At 42.4% G+C, this 25,484-nt stretch overlaps 1 protein-coding gene across 3 annotated transcripts; it reads right to left on the reverse strand.

Annotated features, from left to right (window-relative positions):
* Nucleotides 1-1,415: 1,415 nt before the first annotated feature.
* Nucleotides 1,416-25,030, reverse strand: LOC134480495 (uncharacterized). Of its 3 annotated transcripts, XM_087568647.1 has the most exons (6): nucleotides 24,627-25,030; nucleotides 11,404-11,538; nucleotides 8,671-8,830; nucleotides 7,207-7,338; nucleotides 6,355-6,538; nucleotides 1,416-2,203 (listed from the first exon to the last, which is right to left on the reverse strand). In XM_087568647.1, the coding sequence occupies exons 4-6, from the start codon at nucleotides 7,296-7,298 to the stop codon at nucleotides 2,198-2,200; spliced, it is 282 nt and encodes a 93-aa protein (XP_087424773.1). In that variant the 5' UTR covers nucleotides 7,299-7,338; nucleotides 8,671-8,830; nucleotides 11,404-11,538; nucleotides 24,627-25,030; the 3' UTR covers nucleotides 1,416-2,197. The 3 variants fall into 3 exon arrangements, with proteins under 3 accessions (XP_087424773.1, XP_087424772.1, XP_087424774.1); XM_087568646.1 differs by lacking the exon at nucleotides 11,404-11,538; XM_087568648.1 differs by lacking the exons at nucleotides 11,404-11,538; nucleotides 24,627-25,030 and adding an exon at nucleotides 9,553-9,767.
* Between the last annotated feature and the right edge of the window lie 454 nt (nucleotides 25,031-25,484).

Consider the following 25,484-nt stretch of genomic DNA (forward strand, 5'->3'; position numbering starts at 1 on the left):
GAGTGAGTTAACCCAATGACAGAAACACACACATGGTATGCACTCACTGATAAGTGGATATTAGCCCAAATGCTCAAATTCTCCAAGATTCACAGACCAAATGAAATTCAGGAAGGATGACCAAAATGCTGATTCTTCACTCCTTCCTTTAAAGGAGAAGAAGAATCCCTATTGACGTGATAGGGATGCAAAGTTTAAAACAGAGCCTAGAGGAATGTCCATTCAAGAGTCTACCCCACATGTGGCCTATACATATACAGCCTTCAAACTAGATAAGGTGGATGAAGCTAAGAAGTGCAGGCTGATAGGAACTGGATATAGATGTCTCCTGAGAGGCACAGCCAGAGCATGTCAAATACAGTGGCGAATGCTAGCAGCAAACCATTGAACTGAGAACTGGACCTCAGTTGGAGGAATTAGAGAAAGATTGAAAGAGCTGAAGGGACTTGCAACCCCATAAGAACAACCATGCCTGCCAAGCAGAGTTCCCAGAGACTAAACCACTACCCAATCACTATACAGGGACTGTGCGATGGACTCATCTGCATGTGTATCAGAGGATGGTCTTCTTGGGCACAAATGGAATGAACAGCCCTTGGTCCTGCCTAGGCTGGGAAAGTGGATGGCTGGTGAAGGTAATACTTTTATAGCAGAGGTGGAGGGCGATGGTATTCAGACTTATTTCTGGAAAACAAGGAAGGAATAACATTTGAATTCAAAATGAAAAATACCCAATTAAAATTCAACAACAACAAAATGGTATTTTGAGCTTCGAATCAAAAAAAGCCACAGTCAGGAAACAGAGAATTGTATGCCTATGGTTTTCTTCAAATATGCTCAGGGCCCAGGTAGGTTCTGGGTCCAGGCTGGACCAAGCAGGTTCCTGCCACTGACTGCTCTTCTATTCCTGTTTCCAGAGGCACCATGCAGATTAATATTGGGCCAGAGATGTGGGCAGAGCTGGTCAGAAGTGGCTTTCTTTCCTGTGGTCTCAGGATTATCTGCATTCCTGGGTGTTCAGCATTTTCTGCCCCGGGATTTGGGTGCAGGATTCCCAATGGCTTTAAACTCCCTTATACCATGTTTATATGTCCTGGGAGGTGTTACAGAAAAATTAATGTTTATCCTATTAATTTGGTCAAAACTCTCATCGACAGAGTATAATTTACAGGTAACTATATATTTGACAGCAAGCATACACAGTGGGTAATGTATGCATGATGAAGTTGAAATTCAGAGTTGGAAACACAGTGCACAGTGACTGTATAAATGCCTGTGAATCTCAGTCTGACTGGGAAGTGATTTGATGCCCAGTCCCCATGAGAATGCAGACATCCATCCCTCCCTGATAGCTGTGGGACTTCAGATGTTGACACTAATGATCAATAAAGAAGGTTCCTAAGAGTGAAGAGTTTAAGATTACTCCTTTATTGACCAGAATACATCCAATTTACTTGATAGTAAACAGATGCAGGTAGTAAATATATACAGTCTATATCCTTATCAAAATAGAAAAGCAAATGAACAAAACAACAACAACAGATAAATAATAAATCTTCAAATGAATAGAAGGAAAACCAAATAACCAAAACAATTAAAAATTATCCAAACTTTAAATAGAAGAATTGCGCTAAGCATTCTTTTGCTGCTCCTTTTGCAGAATAGACTTATAGCCTGTGGCTTGCCTTGGAGACATAGTAGACAAGCAGTTAGTGATGGTAACAATCTTTTCGAGAGGAGTGGAAGTAGGTCTGTTTTGTTGGAGTGGGGGTATTAAGGAAAAAGCCTACCAATACTGAGTATAAATGATATTACAGACTTTGTCACAAAGTCTTTCCAATGTTGTGAACTGATCTCCATGAAACTCTTCTGGATGACCCATCAGGACAAGTACAAATTTACACATGCACAGTCTTTCTGGATGACCAGCAGCTCTTGATTGATGTGCATCAGCACTTCTCTGAGTCCCTCAAAAAGTGCACATTAGTTGGAGAGGCTGAGGTGAAAGTACGGCCTATTCAATCCAAAGAAGTTAAACTAAAGGAGGAAAATGCAGTCCACAATTGCTATGGATACTACAGATGAGACACAATAGTGGTGTATTTGCTGTGCACACTTAGTTCTCCTCCTGTAGCTCTTCTCTCCAAGGGAGATCTTATCCTGGTCTGTGTCATGTTCGAGTTTCTGCTGGAGAATTTCAGACCTAGCAGAGCAAGGGAATAAAGATTTATTGAGTGGTTGTCAATTCAGCTCTCCCTCTTACATCAGCTCTATTCAGTTGGACAATCCAGCATGACTTGTCAGCTGAGGTCAGTCCCTGCATCCCCAAGTGACATAGAGTACCTGCGCTTGGATTTATATCTCAGCTTTTAACACTGCTGGAATTTGAACTGTGGACTATGCACTGTGCTGGGATTAAGAGAAAAATGAGCATTTTTTCCCACTGGTCCAGGTATATGACATTGAATAATAACATTGTAGCTATGTCTGAATCTGAGTTCAAGAGAGGTATGAGCAACGTAGAATACCATGTGGATTCCTTCTGGAGAACATGCCCAGAATTGAGGTGAAATTTCTGATTATGTTAGCACTGAAGGAACCCGTCTAGTTTCCATTTGTAACCACTGAGTCTGCAAATACACAGAGAAGCCATCTCACTTCAAATTCATGCTCACTGCATAGATCCTGTAATCACTGAGAATGTGCTCCATGTAAATCTTCCCAGCGTACACATGGACATTAAAGGTGATTATGATGTAGAAACAGAACAGCACCCCTGTAAGTCTATGGCTAGTGTAAGGCAATTTGTGAGAGGACAGAAGAGAAAATGTCCTCAGATCTTTCCGGAGAGATCACAGGAAGAAAGGAGTAGAACATAGCAAGAAATCCAGAGGATCATATATATTGTTTCATGGGCAAAATTCACATGAACTGTACCAGAACTATACTCTGAGTAGCTCTTTAACTGCCTGAGGCTGAAATCCATGTAGGTGGTCATTCACCCAAAACGGGTACTTATATAGGGAAAGGATATTCAAATGGCTTCTTCCAGCCTGTGTTCCTACCTGAACATTAATGCTTAATGTAAAGATTCCCCAGGATTCGCTGGAGGCATAAAAACAAATGTTGACTGGGATATGTACATAGTGGCCAGACCTATAGACAGCTCAGTCAGTGATGTGCTGTCCTCCCATAAACCGTCATAGACTCAGGGTTCTTTCCCCATTAACAATCTGGCTTAGCAAGTCCCAAAGGCTGTGTAGAGCTGTCTTGTTGCTCAGCAAAGGATCATATATTGGTGGTGGACTAGACTCTTGTTCTTGTTCACTCTTTCAGACTTTCCCCAAAGTGTGCAACTTCTTCTAATCGGAGCTGTCTTTACCATAGCCTGAGTGACTTCATGCCCAAAGCTAGAATCATAGGAAATCTCCATAACCAGGATCCAAATCAACAAATTTTCTCCCCGTAATGTGATTGTTCCACAGATAATTTGAATAAGTAAGTAAACGCTTGCATGGATTATCTCACACTGAATCAGAATCTAGGGAAGGGCTCCATCGTATGGTACACTTTTACTCCTTGGCTGATGGACGTCTGGATAGATTCTCCTTCAAGGTTACTCTGGGACCACTACAACATTGATGCTCCCTAGTTGCAATGGCAATACCTACTCCTTGTTGTGGAATCACTGGGTTAACTAAAACTTCTGTTCCACTTTCTGAACATGGCTTCTCATAGGGCTACCTGTTCTTACACTGTCAGACCCATTTGAAGCTCATCATTTCTCCTAACCCATTGAGGCTGAAATCAACTGAGAGAAAATGATGTTGATCGACAGCAGTTGCAGAATGCTACACAGATAACATAGAGGAGCACTTTGGATTATCTGTGCACCTAAAGGGGTTCCTGAAACTGCCCTGTTCTTGCACCACAGCATAGCTATGGGACTTTTTCTGGATGACGATACAATTCCAAGCAACTCAAATTCTCAATGAATAAAATCCAAGCCAAACTCCCACGGGAAGTTGTAGTGTGCCAAGGTAGCTCGAAAGAAATGGTAGCAGGCAATGTGGAAAGCAACCTTGGAGAAGACACAGTGAGTGACATAACCTTCCAGTGGGCTTTCACAATTCACAAAGAACAGAGAAGCAGAATAAACTCATGGATTTTTCTAGAGAAGCCTTGCCCTTACCTCCCAGTACTCCATTCCTTTGATGTGCTCCAAAGGATTTCAATGCAGATCAGTAGTTTTGCCCCTAATCACTTGAAAATCTAACTTTACAGGTGTTTTTGTGTCCTCTTTTTGGGGGTTGCATTTCTAAAGGATTTTATTGTCCTGCTTCTACACCATAACAAAAAGGGACCTGCAAGCTCTACGCCTGTACCTTTTGTTACCCCTGTGAAACATGACTCACTTGAACATATTTCCACTCCTCCCCCAGACTTCACAAGATAATTCATTCTGAAATTTTTGGAAACAATAAATTAGTAATTTAAGTGTCCTTTTGCTGTACAGAGCTAGATGGAGATGCCAAATGACTGGGCAGCTCTATTTCATGTTTCATGGATGTAAAGTGAACGCTTAGAGTACTTTTCTCATGAAACTTGGAAATAGAGGGAAACATACGTTCACTACTGCAAACACACACACACACACACACACACACACACATATACCCACACACACACCACACACACACACACACACACAAACACACACACAAACACAGACACACAGATACACACTTCCATGCACAAATGAAAACTTTGCTCTTATGCAGCACATTTCCTGTTGAGTGAGGAATTAGTGGGAACAATGCTGTGTACAAGTCTCTTAGACACAAGTAAGATGTGCTGCCCTGGCCTGTACTCATTTCCACTTCAGGAAACCTTTCTATGCAGATACTTGCTGGTCCGACAAGTAAGTTACATGTTCTGCACAGATAGCCTAAACAACACAACATCAAATCCCCAAGAGAGATTTCTAGGAAAAGACTCCATCAAGCTCTATGCTGACTCATCATAGGCCCCTCACTAAAACTACTCTGTTTCCTTCATAGAAGACTTTGGAAGCACCAGAGGAGACAGTGACTCATGGTCAGTTCCCAGGAACATTTGATCACATTAGAGTTCCTGTGGTATTAAAACAACCTCAATGTCAGTCAGAAAAAGGCTAAATAAATAACATACAGTGAATTTTCTGAAATGCAGCACTGTGTACAATATTGAGAGGGAATCTATCCTGAAAGAATGCAGTGCCCATGATATAGTCAGCAAAGCAATGTCAGCAGAGGGTTGCACTCTAGGATTCCATGCAATATCATGGTGAAGCCAATAAGACAATCCAGAATCTTCCCGGGGGATAACTCTGTTCAGGTAAAGTGAAGAAATCTAATCCTTATTTTTAAAATAGCTGAATGGTTTAAGAATGTGTTGAGACAAATAAGAGAGGGGGCTCATCTTGGAACTGGACGAATGATGCAAAGACTGCTGGCCAGCACAAAACAGGAAGCTTCATGTTTGTTGAGAGACCTAGGCTTAAAGGACTAAGTTAGATAATGACTGGACAAAACTGCATGTCATGAACTGGCCTCCCCGCATTCTCCCTAAGATGCAGGTCAGCACAGCAATGCAACTTTCTTGGTGAGAATTGGGGGTACATATGGATAACTTTGTTCTTGAAGTCTCAAGTCTCTCATACCAACCCTCAGCCTTTGAGAAACCTTTTCCACATCCTTGCTCTTCTAAACAGCTTCAGGTTCTAAGGCCCAGTTATGAACTCTCCAGGAGCACTCAAATAAGACAGGACTGACATGCTGATACACAGGCTCTGTAGTTACCCAAGATCTATGAAGCATGAAGTCACCATCTTCATATACAGGGACATGAGGGGAGGAAGAACAAAAGCCACCACAAATGACAATGAGAACCATTTCTTTGGCATTTCCACCAGGCTCTCCTCCTTGAAAACTACTTACTTCCTGAGTCTCACACGATCCCTGTAAAGAAAATGGGCTCTGGGCTTTTGCTTCATCCCTCAAAGCCCTGCTCTAGTCTAAAGAGGGGCTCCCACATAGCACCCTCCATCCATAATGGCATGTAGTGCTCTGCTGTGTGATCAACCTATCTCCCTTAATGAAGTGCAGATTCTCGAAGAGCAGGAGCATTTGCTTTCCAAACATGCAGTTTCTTGAAAAGGGGCTATCTCCACAGAAAGCCTTGTAAACCATCACATGAATGAACACTTGGATGAGACCTAGGTCAGGACATGGATCAGTCAATAGACAGTTACATTGGTTTGTCTATGTTTATGGTAAGACCAGAGGACAACCTGACCCTGAGGCCTAACCCTACCTGCTGTTGCGTGGCACTGGGGTCACAGATGTTCATTCCGGCCTCTTCACAGAGCCTTTTTGTCTCCACAGAGAATGCTGGCAGTTCAGTCTGCTCCACCAGCAGTTCTCTCTTCTCATTCAGCAAAATCTGTATATTGTTCTTCAATTGAGCTTGTTCACGCAGGAGCTGGGAGTGCCTGATGCTGAACCACAAACAAAAAATGGTAAATCCCAGCCAGCTTCTATTTGCCTGTCACTCCTACAAGTCCAATCATCCCTTCAAGGGTCCTCATCCTCAGAAATCCCCAGAATAGAGCCACACTATGCAAGTTAGCACCAATTAGAGGAGGTCAAATCCAGAATCCACATTCCACATGAAGCAAAGTACTTCTGAAAATCCTGACACTAAGACGGTTTATATAAATCAAGGAAGAAGAGATGGTCCATAAGGGAGCTCGTATGTCCATGGTATGGTGAAACCATCTTCACGTTGTGGGGAAAGCCTCTCTGAGGGGTAGTTGAAGACCCAATAGATATAGACTCTTTCCATGTGTTTCTCATGGATCACAGATCTTTAAATCTCCTGTCAGAGTCCTAGAGATTCAGAGTTGATTGATATTCCCATCATGGTGCAAACCTTTTCAATCTAGAGGAACTTTAACGGGGAAAATAACAATTGGAGGGTCTTCTACACCCTTCACATGTAGGACAACTGAGTCCAAGAGCTACAAATCTAAGACCCTTGCCAGGAGGCAGCCTTCTTGTTAAGAGTCAAACACCATGGAACCAGAGCCCTGACTTTTGTTAAAGTCATACAGGACAGAAGCATTCCCTGCCTAGTGCTGGGTTCTCATCTCTGTCAGCGACTCACCGGTAGGAACTGTTCACTTGTATGAGCTCCTTGTACCTCTCCATGGCATCACTTATTGAGTTGGTCATCATTTGCATAGCCATCATTCTCATCTCATGTTCAGATTGAAGGACTGGCAATTCGACATGCAGCCTGGGTTAGGTCATGTCCAAAGGAACAAATAATGTTTTGAACTCACGATTTCAGAATTAGGTGAAATGTAAATAAAAATATATAATAAAAAATTTCAAATTCAAGGAATGGTGGAAGGGAAGAAAATGGCAAACTCAAAAACCAGACCAAAACCCAACAGTGAGACTCAATCCACAGAAAATATTTCTATGTAAATAAGCAAACATTTGTTTTGAAATAAGGACTCCTTGGAATCCTGAGAGATATGGTTCTGCAAAGACTCACTATATAGGAGGGGGCAGAGCCGGAGAGCTCCCTGTTTGGGAATAACAACTGTCAAGACCACAGTGACCATTTCTAGGTCACAATAAACAATCCCTGGATAGTTAAAAAAATAAAAAAACTAAAGATCAAAGCAGGTGAAACAAATTAGGTAAAATCAGACTGTTCTCTCTATTACTTAAACTCAGTATGTTCCACATACTTGCTCCTTCAAAGTATTTGTACTGGTTAAGTTTATTATCCTGGGCACAGGACAACAGAGTCACAGTACCAGTTGGAGGGACCTGACCATCAAGAGCTGGCCAGGTAAGCATGATGGAATTCACTAGTTCAGGAAGAAGATTCCTCCAGTCTGTGCCACAGCTTTGGGCCCAAGAGAAAGCTGTGATGACATTTCTCTTGTTTTGAAAGCAGGTATACTCAATCCTTGGTTTCTATCGTTACATGAATTCCCAGAGGGCATAACTATGTTTGACAGGGAAGAGGATTTATAGCACCCCCTCCCCTCAGGAGAGTCCTGTGTGCCACCAAGGTATACAGAAGGAGCAAAGTGCTGTGTTGATCAGTGTGGGCCTCCATGTACTAATCACTATCATGACCTGCAAACTGTTGATCAAACAAATCCTCAGACCCATTCAAAGGTCCCAGACGTCCTGATCCAGAGTAAACCACCAACAAATACTGCCACATATATACACACCAACCCATATCCAAACACGTTTAGAATTCCAACTACATCCATGGAGGTGCCATAGAATCAGTGTATAATGAACAAATTCAGAGGAAAGAGTGATGACGTGCAGGCATTTCATTCACACACACAGTTGCAGCAAGTGTGACAAGGTCATTCTAGCTGTTGACAGAACCAATGCTAATCCAAGAGGCTCAGGGTCAAGTACAAAAGAGGTTGACCCTAAACACACAGCACCTAGCTCATCTCACAAGCAAATGCCTGCCAAATCTCCTTCAAATCCAGGATGAGAGGTGAAACTCTCTCGTGCTATGAGTAAATCTTGAGGTAGCAGAGAGAGAGCGCAAGACAGTGAACAGGTTACTGGGCATAATGACTACCTGTGGTCCCACTCATCATAGATATAAAGATCCAGGATTTGATAAAGTTCATCCCTCTCGAATTGACACTTCTGGATTTCAAATTTGAGTTCCTCCAGTTCCTTTAGACACTCCTCTTGCTGACTGATGACATTTTGGGATGATGCCTTCCTACCAAAACCTGTAGACAGATAAACCCAAGTGAATTTGCATATTTGAACCAATGGGCAGAATAGATCATTCTGAATCCGAAAAGGAGGTTGAGGAAGGGGAAATGGTAGAGACTGGGTGAATCCCTGAAAGAGCAGAAAAGCTTTCTTAAAGGTTGATTCTTAAGCTATGTCCCTGTTCCCAACCTCTAATGCCATACACGTGCCACACTCACTATTACACAACCCGTGGCACTGAAAGGTATAATATGACTGAGACATAAACATCTGCGACATTGTTATATCAGATGTGGTGCAGATAATCCTGGAGTTCATAATGACTTCATAATGTTTAGCACCATCAAGCTCTAACCAAGTGTGGTCCAGCCCAAAGTGTCTGAGAACTCAATTCATGACTAGGGGTGCATCCTTCCTTGTTCTCGCCATCAAGACTTATGTAACGTACAGTAATCTAGAGGATGAAGTGCTTCAACTCCCAAACATGGATGGTTACATTGTTAATCTCACAGTGCCTCCTCCTGCCAATCATTGACACTCATAGTTAAAAAGCTTCAAGAAAAGACACTGAAGTCTTACAACTTTATGGCTTTCTCTCAAATTAAAGATCAGGAACTCCTGACTCTTGGTTTGCCTTTGAAAAATCCCAAGGCTCCTGCTTGTAAGGCCTAGTCTTAGAAGGCACATCTCAAACCTACCTCCTTGAGGATGTTCCCCAACTCTGCCCAAGACTCACCAAGCCTTCCCAAGAATGATTTCCTCCTTCCTGTTTCACTAGAGAGGGGGTCAGCTTCCCTCTGACCTGGTGCGGTCTCTCCTTGATCAACACTTTCCTTCCGAAATAGCCTGAGCAGCTGGCGAAACATGCCTGCTTGTGAACCCAAAGGGAACTGAAGTAATATCCCAAAGGCAGTTGGTGTCACCACAACACTGGTGACATCACAGAAGATTCTAGGGATCTCTTAGATACAATAGAGTGTCCAGTGAACGGCTTACTGGTGATGTCACTGGAAAATTCTATGGCCTACCTACTAACCAGCTCTCCCCACACTGATGAATTTCTGTGGGGACCCTTTCCTCCAGTCTCCCATGTGTCACTGGGAATACCATTTGGCAACCTCTATTTCAAAGCTAGATATGTCTCTCAGCTTCATTAGAAGTCAACAATGCTTTTGCTGCGGAGGGTTTCTTACAACCCTGAATTGGAGAACAGATTTTTCTTAGCACCCAAATCTCTAGGGACCAAGGAGGAGGGAGATTTTTCTTAAAAGTAAATCTACTACTCGAGACAATGCATGTGACATGTATTTCGATTTCTAAGCTTTTTCCCTTTTTCTGGAGGCCAATATATTTCTTCTATACCTCTGAGTGTATAAAACCTGGAAATATTTGCTTACTGTGCAGTCCTTGAAAGCCGACCTTGTTTCCATTTACATATCCATGTATTTCACAAAATCAATGGTCTATAATCCTATTTTTTTGCAATAAAAACTCCTTTTCCTTGGGAACATAGGGATCAACTACAGAGCATATATAAAACAATAAATTTCTGTCTGTTTTATATATTATGGAGGACATCCTCCCTTTCTCAAATATAACAAGACAATTAAATTGGACATCAGTGAGCAAATGTCAACCTGGACCTTGTGTTACTACATTGTAACTATATAACCATCACTTCTCCAATATCCTTCTCCGTGAATAGACAAGTCTAGGCATGAGAATATTGGGGACTACAACATGATCTTTTACTTGTAGCAAACATAAGAATCAGGAGGACGGGAAGGGAGTGGAATGGTCTGAGTTCAGGTTGAACCTCAATTTTAATGGGTCCATACGTTCAGGAGGGAGTCTATTTGGCATTGTGATATACGGATTCTGTCTTCTTATCATAGGTGTTATAATAATTCAACATGAATGTGTGCTATAATGCCAGCCCACCTCAGAGATGTAAGAGTGAAAATCATGTCTGACCTTTCTGGGAAGAACTCTCCCTTTTACTACCATCTGGAGTTATACAACATCACTATACAAAGCTCAGAAGAGAGGGGTGCAGATGTGCGGGCCTTAGAAGTTGAGGATCTTTTCTACTGATTAAGCCACTTGTTTTTCCTATGTTATTTTTCCCTTGCTCTTTTATTAATGGTGGCTGACTTCTTTCCTGGCCTGAGGTAAACTGGAGTCCAATCTTTTGGATTACCGAACCTTCTATTTTCGAGATGACAGTCCCACCAAGGGTCCTACTGCATACAGAAGGTATGAATAAGTCTCAGGGGCTGGAGTAAGTTAAAAAGGTCTGTTACAACAAAGAACTGATTAAGAAAACAAGAGCCCAGTTCTCATCAAGATCACAGTTGTATGAGATTAAGAAAATGTGAATAGGGCATCGGGTGAAAGATAAATTATTTAGGAGGTCATAGGCCTAGAAGGGTTATCCTTTGATCTCAGTGGCGCTGCCATTCTTTCTGCCATTCCTCGTTCTCTGCCACAGGACCAGAGACTTCCCCATACAAATGGCTGGCCTTGCCAAAGACCTGGCAGGGCTTCTCCCTGTAGAATAGGACATGTAGAGTCCTTGAGGACTCACCAAGCGGTCTCCTCCACACAGGTTCCTTGTTGTCAAAGGGAAATGTTCCTGCAGAATCCTGCCATGGCAGCAGGAATTTCAACCTGGCTGCTCTTGGTCCAATTCACTGGGTGCAGGCCTGAGGCCCAGGGGTATCTGGGGAAAGAAGGAGCACACACTACCTCACAGCTCTCTCTTTGTTGGATGCAACTGCTAGGACTGTGATAGGATCTTTGTTTCTTTGTGTGTTTATTAGAAATACCTACAAAGCTGATTAAAGTTGCAACATGCCTTCATACCCAGAGTGCAGAATGTTTTTACATCATTGTCGTTCCTGTTTTATGTTTGGATTTTGTTTTTTAATCCCCTCAGGAAATTTCCGTGTGCTTAGAATGTTAAGCACATGCTCAGGAGGGATCGATTATTCAAGTTAGGCAAAGCTTTTGTTCTCACCATCCACTCCACAGATGATGCCATTACTTACTTTGAAATAAGAAAACAGTCATAGAGAAGTAAATTAACCTGTAAGCTATCACAGAAGAAACACATCATGATTGTGGAGTGGCACCCCAGTATTTTGTATTTCCTAAGTTATTTTTATTTTAAACTTTTTTATTGGATTTTTTTTGGGTACATTTCATCTTTTTTAAATCCTTAAAGGTATCTTTTATTCCTCTCCTCCCATTTACAAGGTGGGATTTCACCTGTGATTGTTAGTCCAGATAGTTTGGTCAATGGCTTAGATATCACCTTGGCCTAGTTTCCTTGGCATAAGCTGTGTTAGAAGCAGACTCAAAGATTCAGGACCAACAAATAATGAATTCCACTACATCTGGATACCTAGACTCACAGCCAGGAAGGCACTGGATTTCCATTCACTATTTAAACAAAAGATGCAGTTCATTAACATGTAAAAAAATTTCTCATGTATATTAAAGTGTTTACCATGATCATACAGTTTTTCTTTCTTTTTTTTTTTTTTTTGGAGCTGGGGACCGAACCCAGGGCCTTGCGGTTGCTAGGCAAGTGCTCTACAGCTGAGCCAAATCCCCAACCCGATCATACAGTTTTTCAAATACCTGGCATTCATCTTTTTCCAAATCCTAAAATTTCTTTCTTATTCACAGTTTCTTTTTCTGAATATTTCTTAGTATTATTATCATTATTTAAAATTTTAGTTTTTTAAATATATATACATTTTTTATTCAAAACTTATTCCGTTTTGCAGCTTTTGGTCCTTAAGCCCCCCTGCCGTGCCCTCTCCCATATGTATGGTCCCCCAATCCACGCCACTTAGAAACCCCTTCCCGGACAATCCCCTGCACTGAGGGTCCCACCTTGTTAAGAACAAGGGCTTCCACTTCCACAGGTGCCCCAACAAGGCTATTCTCTCCTACATATGCAGTTGGACCACTGGGTCAGTCCATGTATAGTCTTTTGCTAGTGGTTTATTTGGTTGGCATTGCTGTTCATATGGGGTTGCAAGCCCTTCAGCTCTTTGAATCCTTCCTCTAATTCCCATAAAGGGCGTCCTGTTCTCAGTTCAGTAGTTTACTGCCAGCACTGACCTCTTTATTTGTCATGCTCTGGATGTGTCTCTCAGGGGAGATGTATATCCGGTCCCTTTCAGTAAGCACTTTTTAGCTTCATCAATCTTACCTAGTTTTGGTGGCTGTATATATATGGGCCACATGTGGGGCAGGCTCTGAATGGCTGTTCCTTCGGTCTCTGCTTTAGATTTGGCCTCCTGTGGATATTTTTGTTCCCCATTTTAAGAAGGAGTGGGAGCATCTGCACTTTGGTCATCCTTCTTCTTGAGTTTTCTGAGATCTGTAGATTGCATCTTGGGTAATTTGAGGTTTTGGTCAATATCCACTTATCAATGAGTGCATATTGTCAATGAGGGGTGCTGAGTACCTGGAAGAGAATGAGGGACAAGAGACGCGAAGAAGGACGCCAAGACAAGAGTCTGATCAAGGTGACAATTTTATTTTTCCCCAAGGATGAATTTGTACCATAAAAAGGTAAGAGAGAGAGGGGTGAAGTAAGAAACATTTACGCACGCCAAGGACACAATATTCGTGTGGTCAGGGAATTGGCTGATGTTGACAGGATGTCAGAAAGATCACAGGTTTGTCATATCTATTAGTCAGCAGGCTGTTGGTTTTTCAGAAAGGTTACAGGTCATGACATTGGGTATCTTAACATCACACATTATCATATGATTATTCATCTTGACCACCACATTTGTATTAGTCTTCTGAGGTGGCTGTGGATTTTCCATGAACCCAGTCATACTTAATGCTAACCATAATAATAACATCAATAATGGAGGGCTTCAAGGCCATTGCTCCCAACAGCATACCAAGTGTGTTTTTCTGTGATTGGATTACCTCACTGTGGATGATATTTTCTAGTTCTTTCCATTTGCCTATGAATTGAACGTAGTCATTGTTTTTGATAGCTGAGTGGTACTCCATTGTGTAGATGTACCACATTTTTCAAATCCATTCCTCTGTTGAAGGGCATCTGGGTTCATTCCAGCTTCTGGCTATTATGAATAAGGCTGCTATGAACTTAGTGCAGCATGTTTGTTGTTGTATGTTGGAGCATCTATTGAGTATATGCCCAGGACAGGTATAGCTGTGTGCTCAGGTAGTGGAATGTCCAATTTTCTGAGGAACCTTCAGACTGATTTCCAGAGTGCTTGTACCAGTTTGCAATCCCAGCAACAATGGACGAGTGTTCCTCTTTCTCCACATCCTCGCCAGCATCTGTTGTCACCTGAGTTTTTGATCTTAGACATCCTGACTGGTGTGAGGTGGATTCTTAGGGTTGTTTTGATTTGCATTTCCCTGATGACTAAGGATGTTGAGCATTTCTTTATGTGCTTTTCAGCTGTTCGATATTCCTCAGCTGAGAATGTTTTCTTCAGCTCCGAACCCCATTTATTAACAGGGGTGTTTGGCTCTCTGTACTCTAACTTCTTGTGTTTTGTGTATACTTTGGATATTAGTCCTCTATCAGATGCAGGATTGGTCAAGATTTTTTCCCAATCTGTAGGTTGCCTTTTTGTCCTAATGACACTGTCCTTTGCCTTACAGAAGCTTTTCAGTTTTATGAGGGCCCATTTGTCGATTCTTGATCTTAAAGCATAAGCTATTGGTATTTTGTTCAGGAAATTTTCCTTAGTTCTTATGTCTTCGGGACTCTTCCCTACTTTTTTTCGATTAATTTTAGTGTATCTGGTTTGATGTGGAGGCCCTTGATCCACTTGGACTTAATCTTTGTCCAGGGCAATAAGGATGGGTCAACTTACATTCTTCTACATGCTTACCTCCAGTTGAACAAGCACCACTTGTTAAAAATGCTATGTTTCTTCCATTTAATGATTTAACTCCTTTGTCAAAGATCAAATGACCATAGGTGTGTGGGTTCATTTCTGTGTCTTCAATTATGTTCCACTGATCTGCCTGTCTGTATGCCAATACCATACAAACTATTGCTCTGTAATACTGCTTGAGGTCAGAGATGGTGATTCCCCCAGAAGTTCTTTTATTGTTGAGTATAGTTTTTGCTATCCTGGGTTTTATGGTATACCAAATGATGGCAAATTGCACTTTCTACCTTTATAAAGAATTGAGTAGGAATATTGATGGTGATGGCATTGAATCTGTATATTGCTTTTGGCAAAATAGCCATTTTTTACCATATTCATCCTGCCAATCTATGAGCATGGGAGATCTTTCCATCTTCTGAGATCTTCTTCAATTTCTTCAGAGACTTGAAGTTCTTGTCATACAGATTTTTTACTTGCTTGGTTCAAGTAACAGCAAGTTATTTTACATTATTTGGGACTATTGTGAAGGCTGTCATTTCCCTAATTTCTTTCTCAGCCTGTTTACCCTTTGAGTAGAGGAAGAGTACTGAATTGTTTGAGTTAATTTTATACCCGGACAGTTTGCTGAAATTGTTGATCAGGTTAAGTAATTCTCTGGTGGAATTTTGGTGGTGCTTATGTAGACTATCATATCATCTTCAAATATTAGTATTTTGACTTCATCCCTTCTAATTTTTTCCCTTTGACCTACTTTCATTGTTTGATTGCTATGGCTAGGACTTTAAGTACCATATTGAAAAAGTAGGGAAAGAGTGGTCAGCCGTGTCTAGTTCCTGGTTTAGTGGGATTCCTTCAATTTTCTCAGTTTAGTTTGATGTTAGGTACTGGTTTGATGTATTTTGCATTTTCCTATATTTAGATATGGGCCTTTAATTCCTGATCTTTCCAGGACTTTATTAATGAAAGGGTAATGAATTTTGTCAAATGATTTCTCAGCATCTAATGAAATGATCATGTGTTTTTTTTCCTTTGAGTTTGTTTATATGGTGAATTTCGTTGATGGATTTCTGTATATTAAACCATCCCTGCATCCTTGCCATGAGGCCTACTTGATCATGATGGATGATCATTTGGATGTGTTCTTGGATTCAATTTGCAAGAATTTTATTGAGCATTTTTGCATCAATATTCATGAAGCAAACTGATCTGATTTTCTTTATGTTTGTTGTATCTTTGGGTGGTTTAGGTATAAGAGTAATTGTGGCTTCATGGAAGGAATTTGGTAGTGCTCTGTCTGTTTGTATTTTGCGGAGTATTTTGGACAGTATTGGTATGAACTCTTCTAGGAAGGTCTGATAGAATTCTGCACTAAATCCATCTGGTCCTGGGCTCCTTTTGGATGGGAGATGTTTAATAGCAGTTTCTATTTCTTTAGGAGTTATGGGGTTGTTTAGATGGTTTATTTGTTCCTGATTTAACTGTGGTACCTGGTATCTGTATAGAAAATTGTCCATTTCCTTCACATTTTCCAGTTTTGTTGAATATATGTTTTTGTAGTAGGATCTGATGATCTTTTTAATTTCTTCAGATTTTGTTGTATGTCTCCCTTTTATTTCTGATTTTATTAATTTGGATACACTCTGTGACCTCTGGTTAGTATGGCTAAGTGTTTATTTATCTTGTTGATTTTCTCAAAGAACCAGTTCCTGGGTTTGCTGATTCTTTTGATACTCAGTTTTGTTTCTTCTTGTTTGATTTCAGCCCTGAGTTTGATTATTTCCTGCCTTCTACTCCTCTAGGGTTTATTTAATTTTTTTCTAGTGCTTTTAGGTGTGCCGTCAAGCTGATGACAGATGCTCTCTCCTGTTTCTTTTTGCAGGCACTCAGAGCTGTGAGTTTTCCTATTTGCACTGCTTTTATTGTGTCCCATAAGTTTGAGTATGTTATATCTTCACTTTCATTAAGTTCTAAGAAGTCTTTAATTTCTTTCTTATGTCTCCAATGAACAAGTTGTTATTGACTTCAACTTCCATGTATATGTGGGCTTTCTGTCCTATTTGTTGTTATTGATCAGCAGCCTTAGTCTGTGGTTTTTTGATAAATGCATGGGATTACTTCTATCTTCCTGTACCTGTTGAGGCTTGTTTTGTGACTGATTATATGGTCAATTTTGGAATAGGTTCCATGAGATGCTGAGAAGAAGGTATATCCTTTTGTTTTAGTATGGAATGTTCTATAAATATAAGTTAAATCCATTTGTTTCATAACTTCTGTTAGTCTTTCTATGTCTCTGTTTAATTTCTGTTCCCTTGATCTGTCCATTGATGAAAGTGGTGTGTTTAAATCTCCAACTATTATTGTTTGTGGTGCAATATATGATTTTTTTTTGAGCTTTAGAAAGGTTTCTCATTGTTTAGGGACACAACTGCTATATACTTTACAAATATAGCAATAACCCAGAACATCCGCAGGAAGCCTGTGACCATTGGCCACACGAAGATGAATGTCTTTCAAAGTTCATCATGATTTTTGGTAAGATCTTCCGCATAATTGGTGGCTTGGCTTCCCATAAACATGGGCCAGTTGTCTAGAATCTCCTCCTTGGTTAGCATCTCATCCTTGTTTTTGTCAGACTCATATACCAGATGCCAGGCCTCAGCCTGTGCATGGTCATAGTCCTGAGGGAGGATCCAATGGTGAATCTCATCCTAATCCAGTTTCCCATCCTTGTTCAGATCTAGGAAATCATTGAACTGCTCCCCAGACAAAACCCAGTCTGTCATAGGGGAATTGTCCACATGGGAAAAAGATGTCCAAAATGTACTCATCCTGGTCCACAAAACCATCCCCGTTCTTGTCGATATCCTCCAGGGTTTCCAGAACTACAATCTCCTTCATATGCTTTAAATCCTCTTAGTGTAGAAAAGCAATGAACCCGACCTGAGTAGCTGTCAGGTCACCGTCAAGGCCTTAAACCTCCTCTCATTTCATCTCGTGGAGGCACCTTTTTTTTTTTTTTTTGGCTTTGAATCTTTTTATTGGTAATTTTAACTTACATTTTTTGTTGTTTTCAGTTTTTTTTAATTTATTTAATACTTAATAATAATTCTTTGGTTTCCGGGCAAACATCCCCCTCCCCCTCCCCTGCCTTATGGGTGTTCCCCTCCCAACCCTCCCCCCATTGCCGCCCTCCCCCCAACAGTCTAGTTCACTGGGGGTTCAGTCTTAGCAGGACCCAGGGCTTCCCCTTCCACTGGTGCTCTTACTAGGATATTCATTGCTACCTATGAGGTCAGAGTCCAGGGTCAGTCCATGTATAGTCTTTAGGTAGTGGCTTAGTCCCTGGAAGCTCTGGTTGCTTGGCATTGTTGTACATATGGGATCTCGAGCCCCTTCAAGCTCTTCCAGTTCTTTCTCTGATTCCTTCAACGGGGGTCCTATTCTCAGTTCAGTGGTTTGCTGCTGGCATTCGCCTCTGTATTTGCTGTATTCTGGCTGTGTCTCTCAGGAGCGATCTACATCCGGCTCCTGTCGGTCTGCACTTCTTTGTTTCATCCATCTTGTATAATTGGGTGGCTGTATATGTATGGGCCACATGTGGGTCAGGCTCTGAATGGGAGTTCCTTCAGTCTCTGTTTTAATCTTTGCCTCTCTCTTCCCTGCCAAGGGTATTCTTGTTCCCCTTTTAGAGAAGGAGTGAAGCATTCACATTTTGATCATCCGTCTTGCGTTTCATTTGTTCTAGGCATCTAGGGTAATTCAAGCATTTGGGCTAATAGCCACTTATCAGTGAGTGCATACCATATATGTCTTTCTGTGATAGGGTTAGCTCACTCAGGATGATATTTTCCAGTTCCAACCATTTGCCTACGAATTTCATAAAGCCGTTGTTTTTGATAGCTGAGTAATATTCCATTGTATAGATGTACCACATTTTCTGTATCTATTCCTCTGTTGAAGGGCATCTGGGTTCTTTCCAGCTTCTGGCTATTATAAATAAGGCTGCGATGAACATAGTGGAGCACGTGTCTTGTTTATATGTTGGGGCATCTTTTGGGTATATGCCCAAGAGAGGTATAGCTGGATCCCCAGGCAGTTCAATGTCCAATTTTCTGAGGAACCTCCAGACTGATTTCCAGAATGGTTTTACCAGTCTGCAATCCCACCAACAATGGAGGAGTGTTCCTCTTTCTCCACATCCTCGCCAGCATCTGCTGTCACCTGAGTTTTTGATCTTAGCCATTCTGACTGGTGTGAGGTGAAATCTCAGGGTTGTTTTGATTTACATTTCCCTTATGACTAAAGATGTTGAACATTTCTTTAGGTGTTTCTCAGACATTCGGCATTCCTCAGCTGTGAATTCTTTGTTTAGCTCTGAACCCCATTTTTTAATAGGGTTATTTGTCTCCCTGCGGTCTAACTTCTTGAGTTCTTTGTATATTTTGGATATAAGGCCTCTATATGTTGTAGGATTGGTAAAGATCTTTTCCCAATCTGTTGGTTGCCGTTTTGTCCTAACCACAGTGTCCTTTGCCTTACAGAAGCTTTGCAGTTTTATGAGATCCCATTTGTCGATTCTTGATCTCAGAGCATAAGCCATTGGTGTTTTGTTCAGGAAATTTTTTCCAGTGCCCATGTGTTCCAGATGCTTCCCTAGTTTTTCTTCTATTAGTTTGAGTGTATCAGGTTTGATGTGGAGGTCCTTGATCCACTTGGACTTAAGCTTTGTACAGAGTGATAAGCATGGATCAATCTGCATTCTTCTACATGTTGACCTCCAGTTGAACCAGCACCATTTGCTGAAAATGCTATCTTTTTTCCATTGGATGGTTTTGGCTCCTTTGTCAAAAATCAAGTGACCATAGGTGTGTGGGTTCATTTCTGGGTCTTCAATTCTATTCCATTGGTCTATCTGTCTGTCTCTGTACCAATACCATGCAGTTTTTATCACTATTGCTCTGTAATACTGCTTGAATTCAGGGATAGTGATTCCCCTGGAGGCATCTTTTTAAAGTTGTGATGATCAGAGCTATCTTGGAATTCAGCAAGGTTTCCGAGGTAGTAGCCATAGGTGGCTGCTTGTATTCTTACCAGGAGATCTTTTCCTCTATGTCCCTATCATAATTCTTCCAGAGTTTAGCCACATTATGGTAGATGTATCTTTTCTGTACCTGTTTGACCCAAACTTTCAGGTCTTCAGTAGTAACAAGGCCGCCTCCATCACTGTCAATTGGATCAACAATTTTCCCCAGCCTCTCCTGCTCTCGTCCAGGATTAGCTATCATAGGTCTTGGAGTCCTCCTTGCCCAGGAAGACCTCATGATCGTACAGGAAGCTGTGCTTGTTCTCTGGTGGCCACTAGCCCTGCTCTGAATCGGGACAAACGAAGTGCTCCTTGCTCATCATGCTTTTGGCCCTGAACGCCAAGACCAGTGCCAGCAGCAGCCCATGGAGTGTCCCAGGCTGACATCTGGCACCAGAGTCGTGATCAAAGGGAGGCAGCAGGGAAGTAGGGGCTCAGAGCACCTTAGCCGCTGTCCATCCCCCAGAGAGTGCTTTTGTTACATTTCAAATGTTATCCCTTTTCCTGGTATCCCATCCACAAAACCCCTTATAACATGCCTCCCCCTTCTACTATGAGGGTGTTACCACACCCACCCAAACACCGAGGCCTACCTGCCTCCCTGTTCTGTTTTCCCCTATGCTGGGCCATCAAGCCTTGACAAGACTAAGGGCTTCTCCTCCCATTTGTACCCAAGAAGGCCATCCTCTTCTACATATGCAGTTGTAGCCATGGGTCTGTCCATGTGTACTCTTTGGATGGTGATTTCAGCCCTGGGAGCTCTGGTTGTTTCTTACTGTTGTTCTTATGGGGCTGTACAGCCCTTCAGCTCCCTCAATTCTTTCTCTTACTTCTCCATTGGGGACCCTGATCTCAGCTGAATTGTTGGCTGCAAGCATCTGCCTCTGTATTTGTCATGCTCTTTACCCCACTCTTTTGAGCAGATCACCACAGAGCAACGAAGATGTATTGTCTTGGAGTGATGATCTGTAGACAAATAGATGATTTCTTAATTCCTAAGGATGGTTCTATAAGAATTCCTAAAATTAGATTAGTAATTTTAAGCTTTTATAATAGGACTGCTATTATGTTTTATCTGATAATCAAAATTGCATTGAAATCTCTTCTATTCTTAAAGTGTCATGAGTGAATTGCTTCTGCAATACCAAGCAGGCATCTACAAATTATAGCCCATCCTAAGAGGGTGTAAACCAATTAACCAAAGTTCATAAAAAGAGAACTAATGATTTCCTATAGGTACAAGGACTTAACATAATTGACTGGATTTGCCTATATGTAATTTCACTTATTCTTTTCTCATAAAAATTACAGCTTTTAACTCTCCATGAACGTGCAGAACTAGTGACAGATGGTGATGGTTTATCCTGATGATTACTCTTCATGGATATGCATGTAAACATTCCCTGTCGTAAACTGATTATCCAACTTATGATTTGAATTCCTGTGCAAACTTGTGGTGAACTTTTCACCATGTGATGCTGTGTTCAGAAAGATATACAAATGCTGAGGACAAAGAGAGAGAAAGCTTTTTAGACAGAACTGAACAGAACAGAACAGGACAGAACTCAAGAAGAACTTAGAAGTAAAGGCATAGCGTTGAGAGTAAGGCATTGAGAGTAAGGAAATTATTGTGACATAGAGCAAGAGGAAAGGAGATCAGAAGAAGAGAGCAAGGAGAACCTTTTAAGCCAAACTTTATGGAGGCAAAACTTTGTAGAAACTTTTAGGAAAACTGAAGAACTTAGAAATAAAGGTTAAAATCACTGCTCTTCAGCCTTCAGCCTGGCTCACTGGCTAGCCTGTGCTCTTCAGTCAGGCTCACTGGCTAGCTTCTGCTCTTCAGTCAGGTTCACTGACTAGCCTCTGCTCTTCAGCCTGGCTCACTGGCTAGCCTCTGCTCTTCAGTCAGGCTCACTGGCTAGCTTCTGCTCTTCAGTCAGGCTCACTGCCTAGCCTCTGCTCTTCAGTCAGGCTCACTGGCTAGCCTCTGCTCTTCAGTCAGGCTCACTGGCTAGCTTCTGCTCTTCAGTCAGGTTCACTGGCTAGCCTCTGCTCTTCAGCCTGGCTCACTGGCTAGCCTCTGCTCTTCAGTCAGGCTCACTGGCTAGCTTATGCTCTTCAGCCTGGCTCACTGACTAGCCTCTGCTCTTCAGTCAGGCTCACTGGCTAGCTTCTGCTCTTCAGTCAGGCTCACTGGCTAGCCTCTGCTCTTCAGTCAGGCTCACTGGCTAGCCTCTGCTCTTCAGTCAGGCTCACTGGCTAGCTTCTGCTCTTCAGCCTGGCTCACTGGCCTATGGGGCCCTAGCACATTGCTTAACTATCTACTCATGACTGCCTGACCACGCTGACCACCTGACCGCCCTGACTTCTTAAAGTCGTCCTCTAGAAAGGGCACAAGAAACCAAAGAGAAACACCACAGCAAACTTTTCCCATGGGCTTTGCTTAAGATTAAGTACTTTCATTATTTTTTTAAAAAAAGTGAAATATAATTTCCGCTATTCATATGGCCAAGAGAACTGTGCAGTAGTCATTACTTTATGGAATTTGAGGCTAAATCAAAAGATTCATTTATTCTATTACCATGTTATCTGTGTACTGTATGATGTATCTTTAGAAAACGCAACACTATATTCCTAAAGTCTAGATGTTTTAAGACATCACCTCATGGAGAAACTTAACTGCTTACCTATCTAGACTGGCCTCTTTTGCTATACTGCAGGTACAATCAAGTTTCCACACTACTTCCATGATTTTCAAGAATGATTAAGAGAAAAATAAGTTGAACATAATGGCCAGAAAGGGGATTCTGACAAGTTGTCGTATGTGGGACAAGATACCAAGCTATGAATGGTAAGCCGAAAACCACCTGTTCCCGAAAGTAACAGAACTTACAGAAAATACATCCTTTCTTATCATTCCTCCTCCCAAATGGTCAGAGATTTATTGAGCACCTACTACAATCCTAGCCCTGTGCATCTAAGGGTGCAATGGTGAATAAAAAAATTAATAAAAAGCTTCATTATGGAATAAAGAGAAATGAAACATAACTTTGAAACTCAGAGTTCAATATAAGCAATATCACCATTTCTTTAACTGGTGATTTCTGAAAACTTCATCATTTTTTCCATGGGCTTCTACAGTAATGATACTCAGTCTCAATTTTGTAAGACACAAATAGGCAACTCACACTTCATTCTTGGCTCCCACAACTGTCAAAGGGAACAACACTGTTGCTGTCCATTGTGCTTCCCTATCAATCCTGCTATGGATGGTAATACATTCCAGTCTTTTCAATGTGAAAACAGGCCACCACTTGAGGGGAAAGTTATTATAATTACCCAAACAATATACTCTCTAAAATTTTCACATACATTTTACTGATATCACAAAGCAAATTCACCACAAATATTTAACCGATTCAAACAGAAACATTGAATAGCTCTGCAAATAGGATCAATAATCACATTCACTTGAAAACAACTATCATGGAAACAAACGACGTAATAGGAGAAAAGATACATCACTAAAAGCTCCACAAGCAGCAAAAAAGACACTACATTTCTTGGTTTGAAAGTTAGGTGATACACTTGATCTTTAAAGACAGGCAATGTACTTGATCTTTAAGCCCTGTCCACATAGAAACTGCAGTAGATGACAATCTTTTGTAAGATTTATTTATTTATATGTCAGACAATGCAGCTGTCTTCAGACACACCAGAAGAGGGCATCAGTACTCATTACAGATGGTTGTGAATCACCATGTGGTTGCTGGCATTTGAACTCAGGACCTCTGGAAGAACACTTGGTGCTCTTACCCACTGAGCCATCTCTCCAGTCCTCACAATGGCCTCTTACACAGCATCACAGTGGTCTATTTCACTAGATGGCTCCAGGGTGATAACAGAGAAACTTTCACAGTTCCTGAGCACTTCTGAGTTCAAACACCACCAGTGCCCACTCTGTGCTGTAGGCACATTCTGACCTTCTCCTAAGGGTTGTCAGCCACAAAAGGGACGGGTTAGCACCAGACAGCATTCACTGCCCTATCCTAAAAACCCCCTCGATTCTGAAAAAGCCACATTCCATGCTTGCTCCATATTTGAGGAAGCCAAATGGTTGATCTGGCTCAAGGCTCTACTTTTCTTAGCACATCAACTTTCTTTTTCCACTTCTTGTCACAAGAAGTATTTTTTTTATGCTGCAACTACACTGCAATGTGTGAAGGAAACCACCATAAACTCTGGGTGTCACCTCTTGAAATTTAAAATTCACAAAACAATTCATGGCTTTCTAATCAGCACCATGGAAAATAAACAAAAACAAGCAAAACCATTCCAAAGGAACTTGCTGATCTGGAGGCCTGCTCATGGCAGGCAGGAAAGAATTAAATTATGCAGAACTGTAATCTCTCAGAGCTCTGGAGGCTAAAAAAGAGGAAATCTGTTTATGTTCCCTTTCTCCGAGTAATTGAAGGAGGGTATTTTACATCCTCCAAATACAATCTCTTGCAAGGGGCAACCAATTTCAAAGTAGATCAGAAAAAATCTATTAAATAATACATTCATTGCCTGAGGTTTTAAGAAAATATTTTCCCAGGATCCCCGTCCATTAACAGCACACTCCAGATTACCTCTCCATTCTTTCCCAATGCCTTGGGCTTTCCAATCCCTACTTCAGCTCTCCATACATCCCTGAACCCTCCCTTCCCCTACCCTGCCTCCTTCTGCCACTGCTTTCCCAGGACAGGGGGAAGGGGAGGGAGGGGAGGGGAGGGGGCGGGGCCAGAACCAGCCAAGGACAGACGCGGGTCTCCTACCTACCTTGATTCTGTTGCTCTGGCGGTGCAGCCCGCCCTGCTTGCTGCTTGCTGTCCCTGGGGACCAGACCGGAGGTCGGGCTAGGGTCAGCGCGAGCTCCACGCCTCGAGGTCCCCTGGCCTGGGCTTCTTTCCTGGACACTGAGAGGCTGCAGTCTCCGTTGGAAACACCGCCGCTGTCATAGCGCGCCCTCCCGGGGCCGAGGTGACCCCAAGGCCGCTAAGGCCCGCTTCCCTGGTCTCTTCTTCTGCTTTTTCTTTTCTTTTTTTCTCTCTCTTTTTGTTCGCGACGTGGCGCCTGCGAAGAGCTCCAGGAAGGAGGACATCGTGCAGGCAGAATCACCTCTGGGCCCTGCCGGGGTCAGAGAGGGAGAGAGAGGAGTCAGCTTGGGCGGCGGCGCCCCGGCTGCTGGCACCTGCGGAAGGAAAACTCGCCCAGGCACACGCGCTGCTGCCGGCGCCAAATATAACGCGCGTTCCCCGTCCCCTCAGGCCCCGCGCTCACCCACGAGCTCCGCGTGCCCTGAGGCCCGGCTCGGGCGCGGTCGAATGGCGGGGTGGGAAGGACACGTGTGCCCACTGCGTGGTGCAGGCAACACGCTGAAGTGCGACCCGGGGAGGCGCCTGGTGCCTAGCTCCCGGCTGCGCCCAGGCCTGTCAGTCCCCCTCAGGGCTCTGCGGAGGCCCAGGGCTGCTTCTGAGGCCCCCAGGCCCACCGTGACCTAACCGCGGCCAAAGCCTCCGGATCTTCCAGGTGCCCCAGGCTGGAGGCTTGGGCATGGCTATTGTGGTTGCCACTCTCCTAGGCAGGCTCAGCAGGGGGCAAGCCACCACCTGCTGTCCTCACCTGAAGGCATCCTGA

The sequence above is a fragment of the Rattus norvegicus genome, chromosome 9, assembly GCF_021556685.1.
Source record: "Rattus norvegicus strain SHRSP/BbbUtx chromosome 9, alternate assembly SHRSP_T2T, whole genome shotgun sequence".
NCBI lineage: Eukaryota > Metazoa > Chordata > Mammalia > Rodentia > Muridae > Rattus > Rattus norvegicus.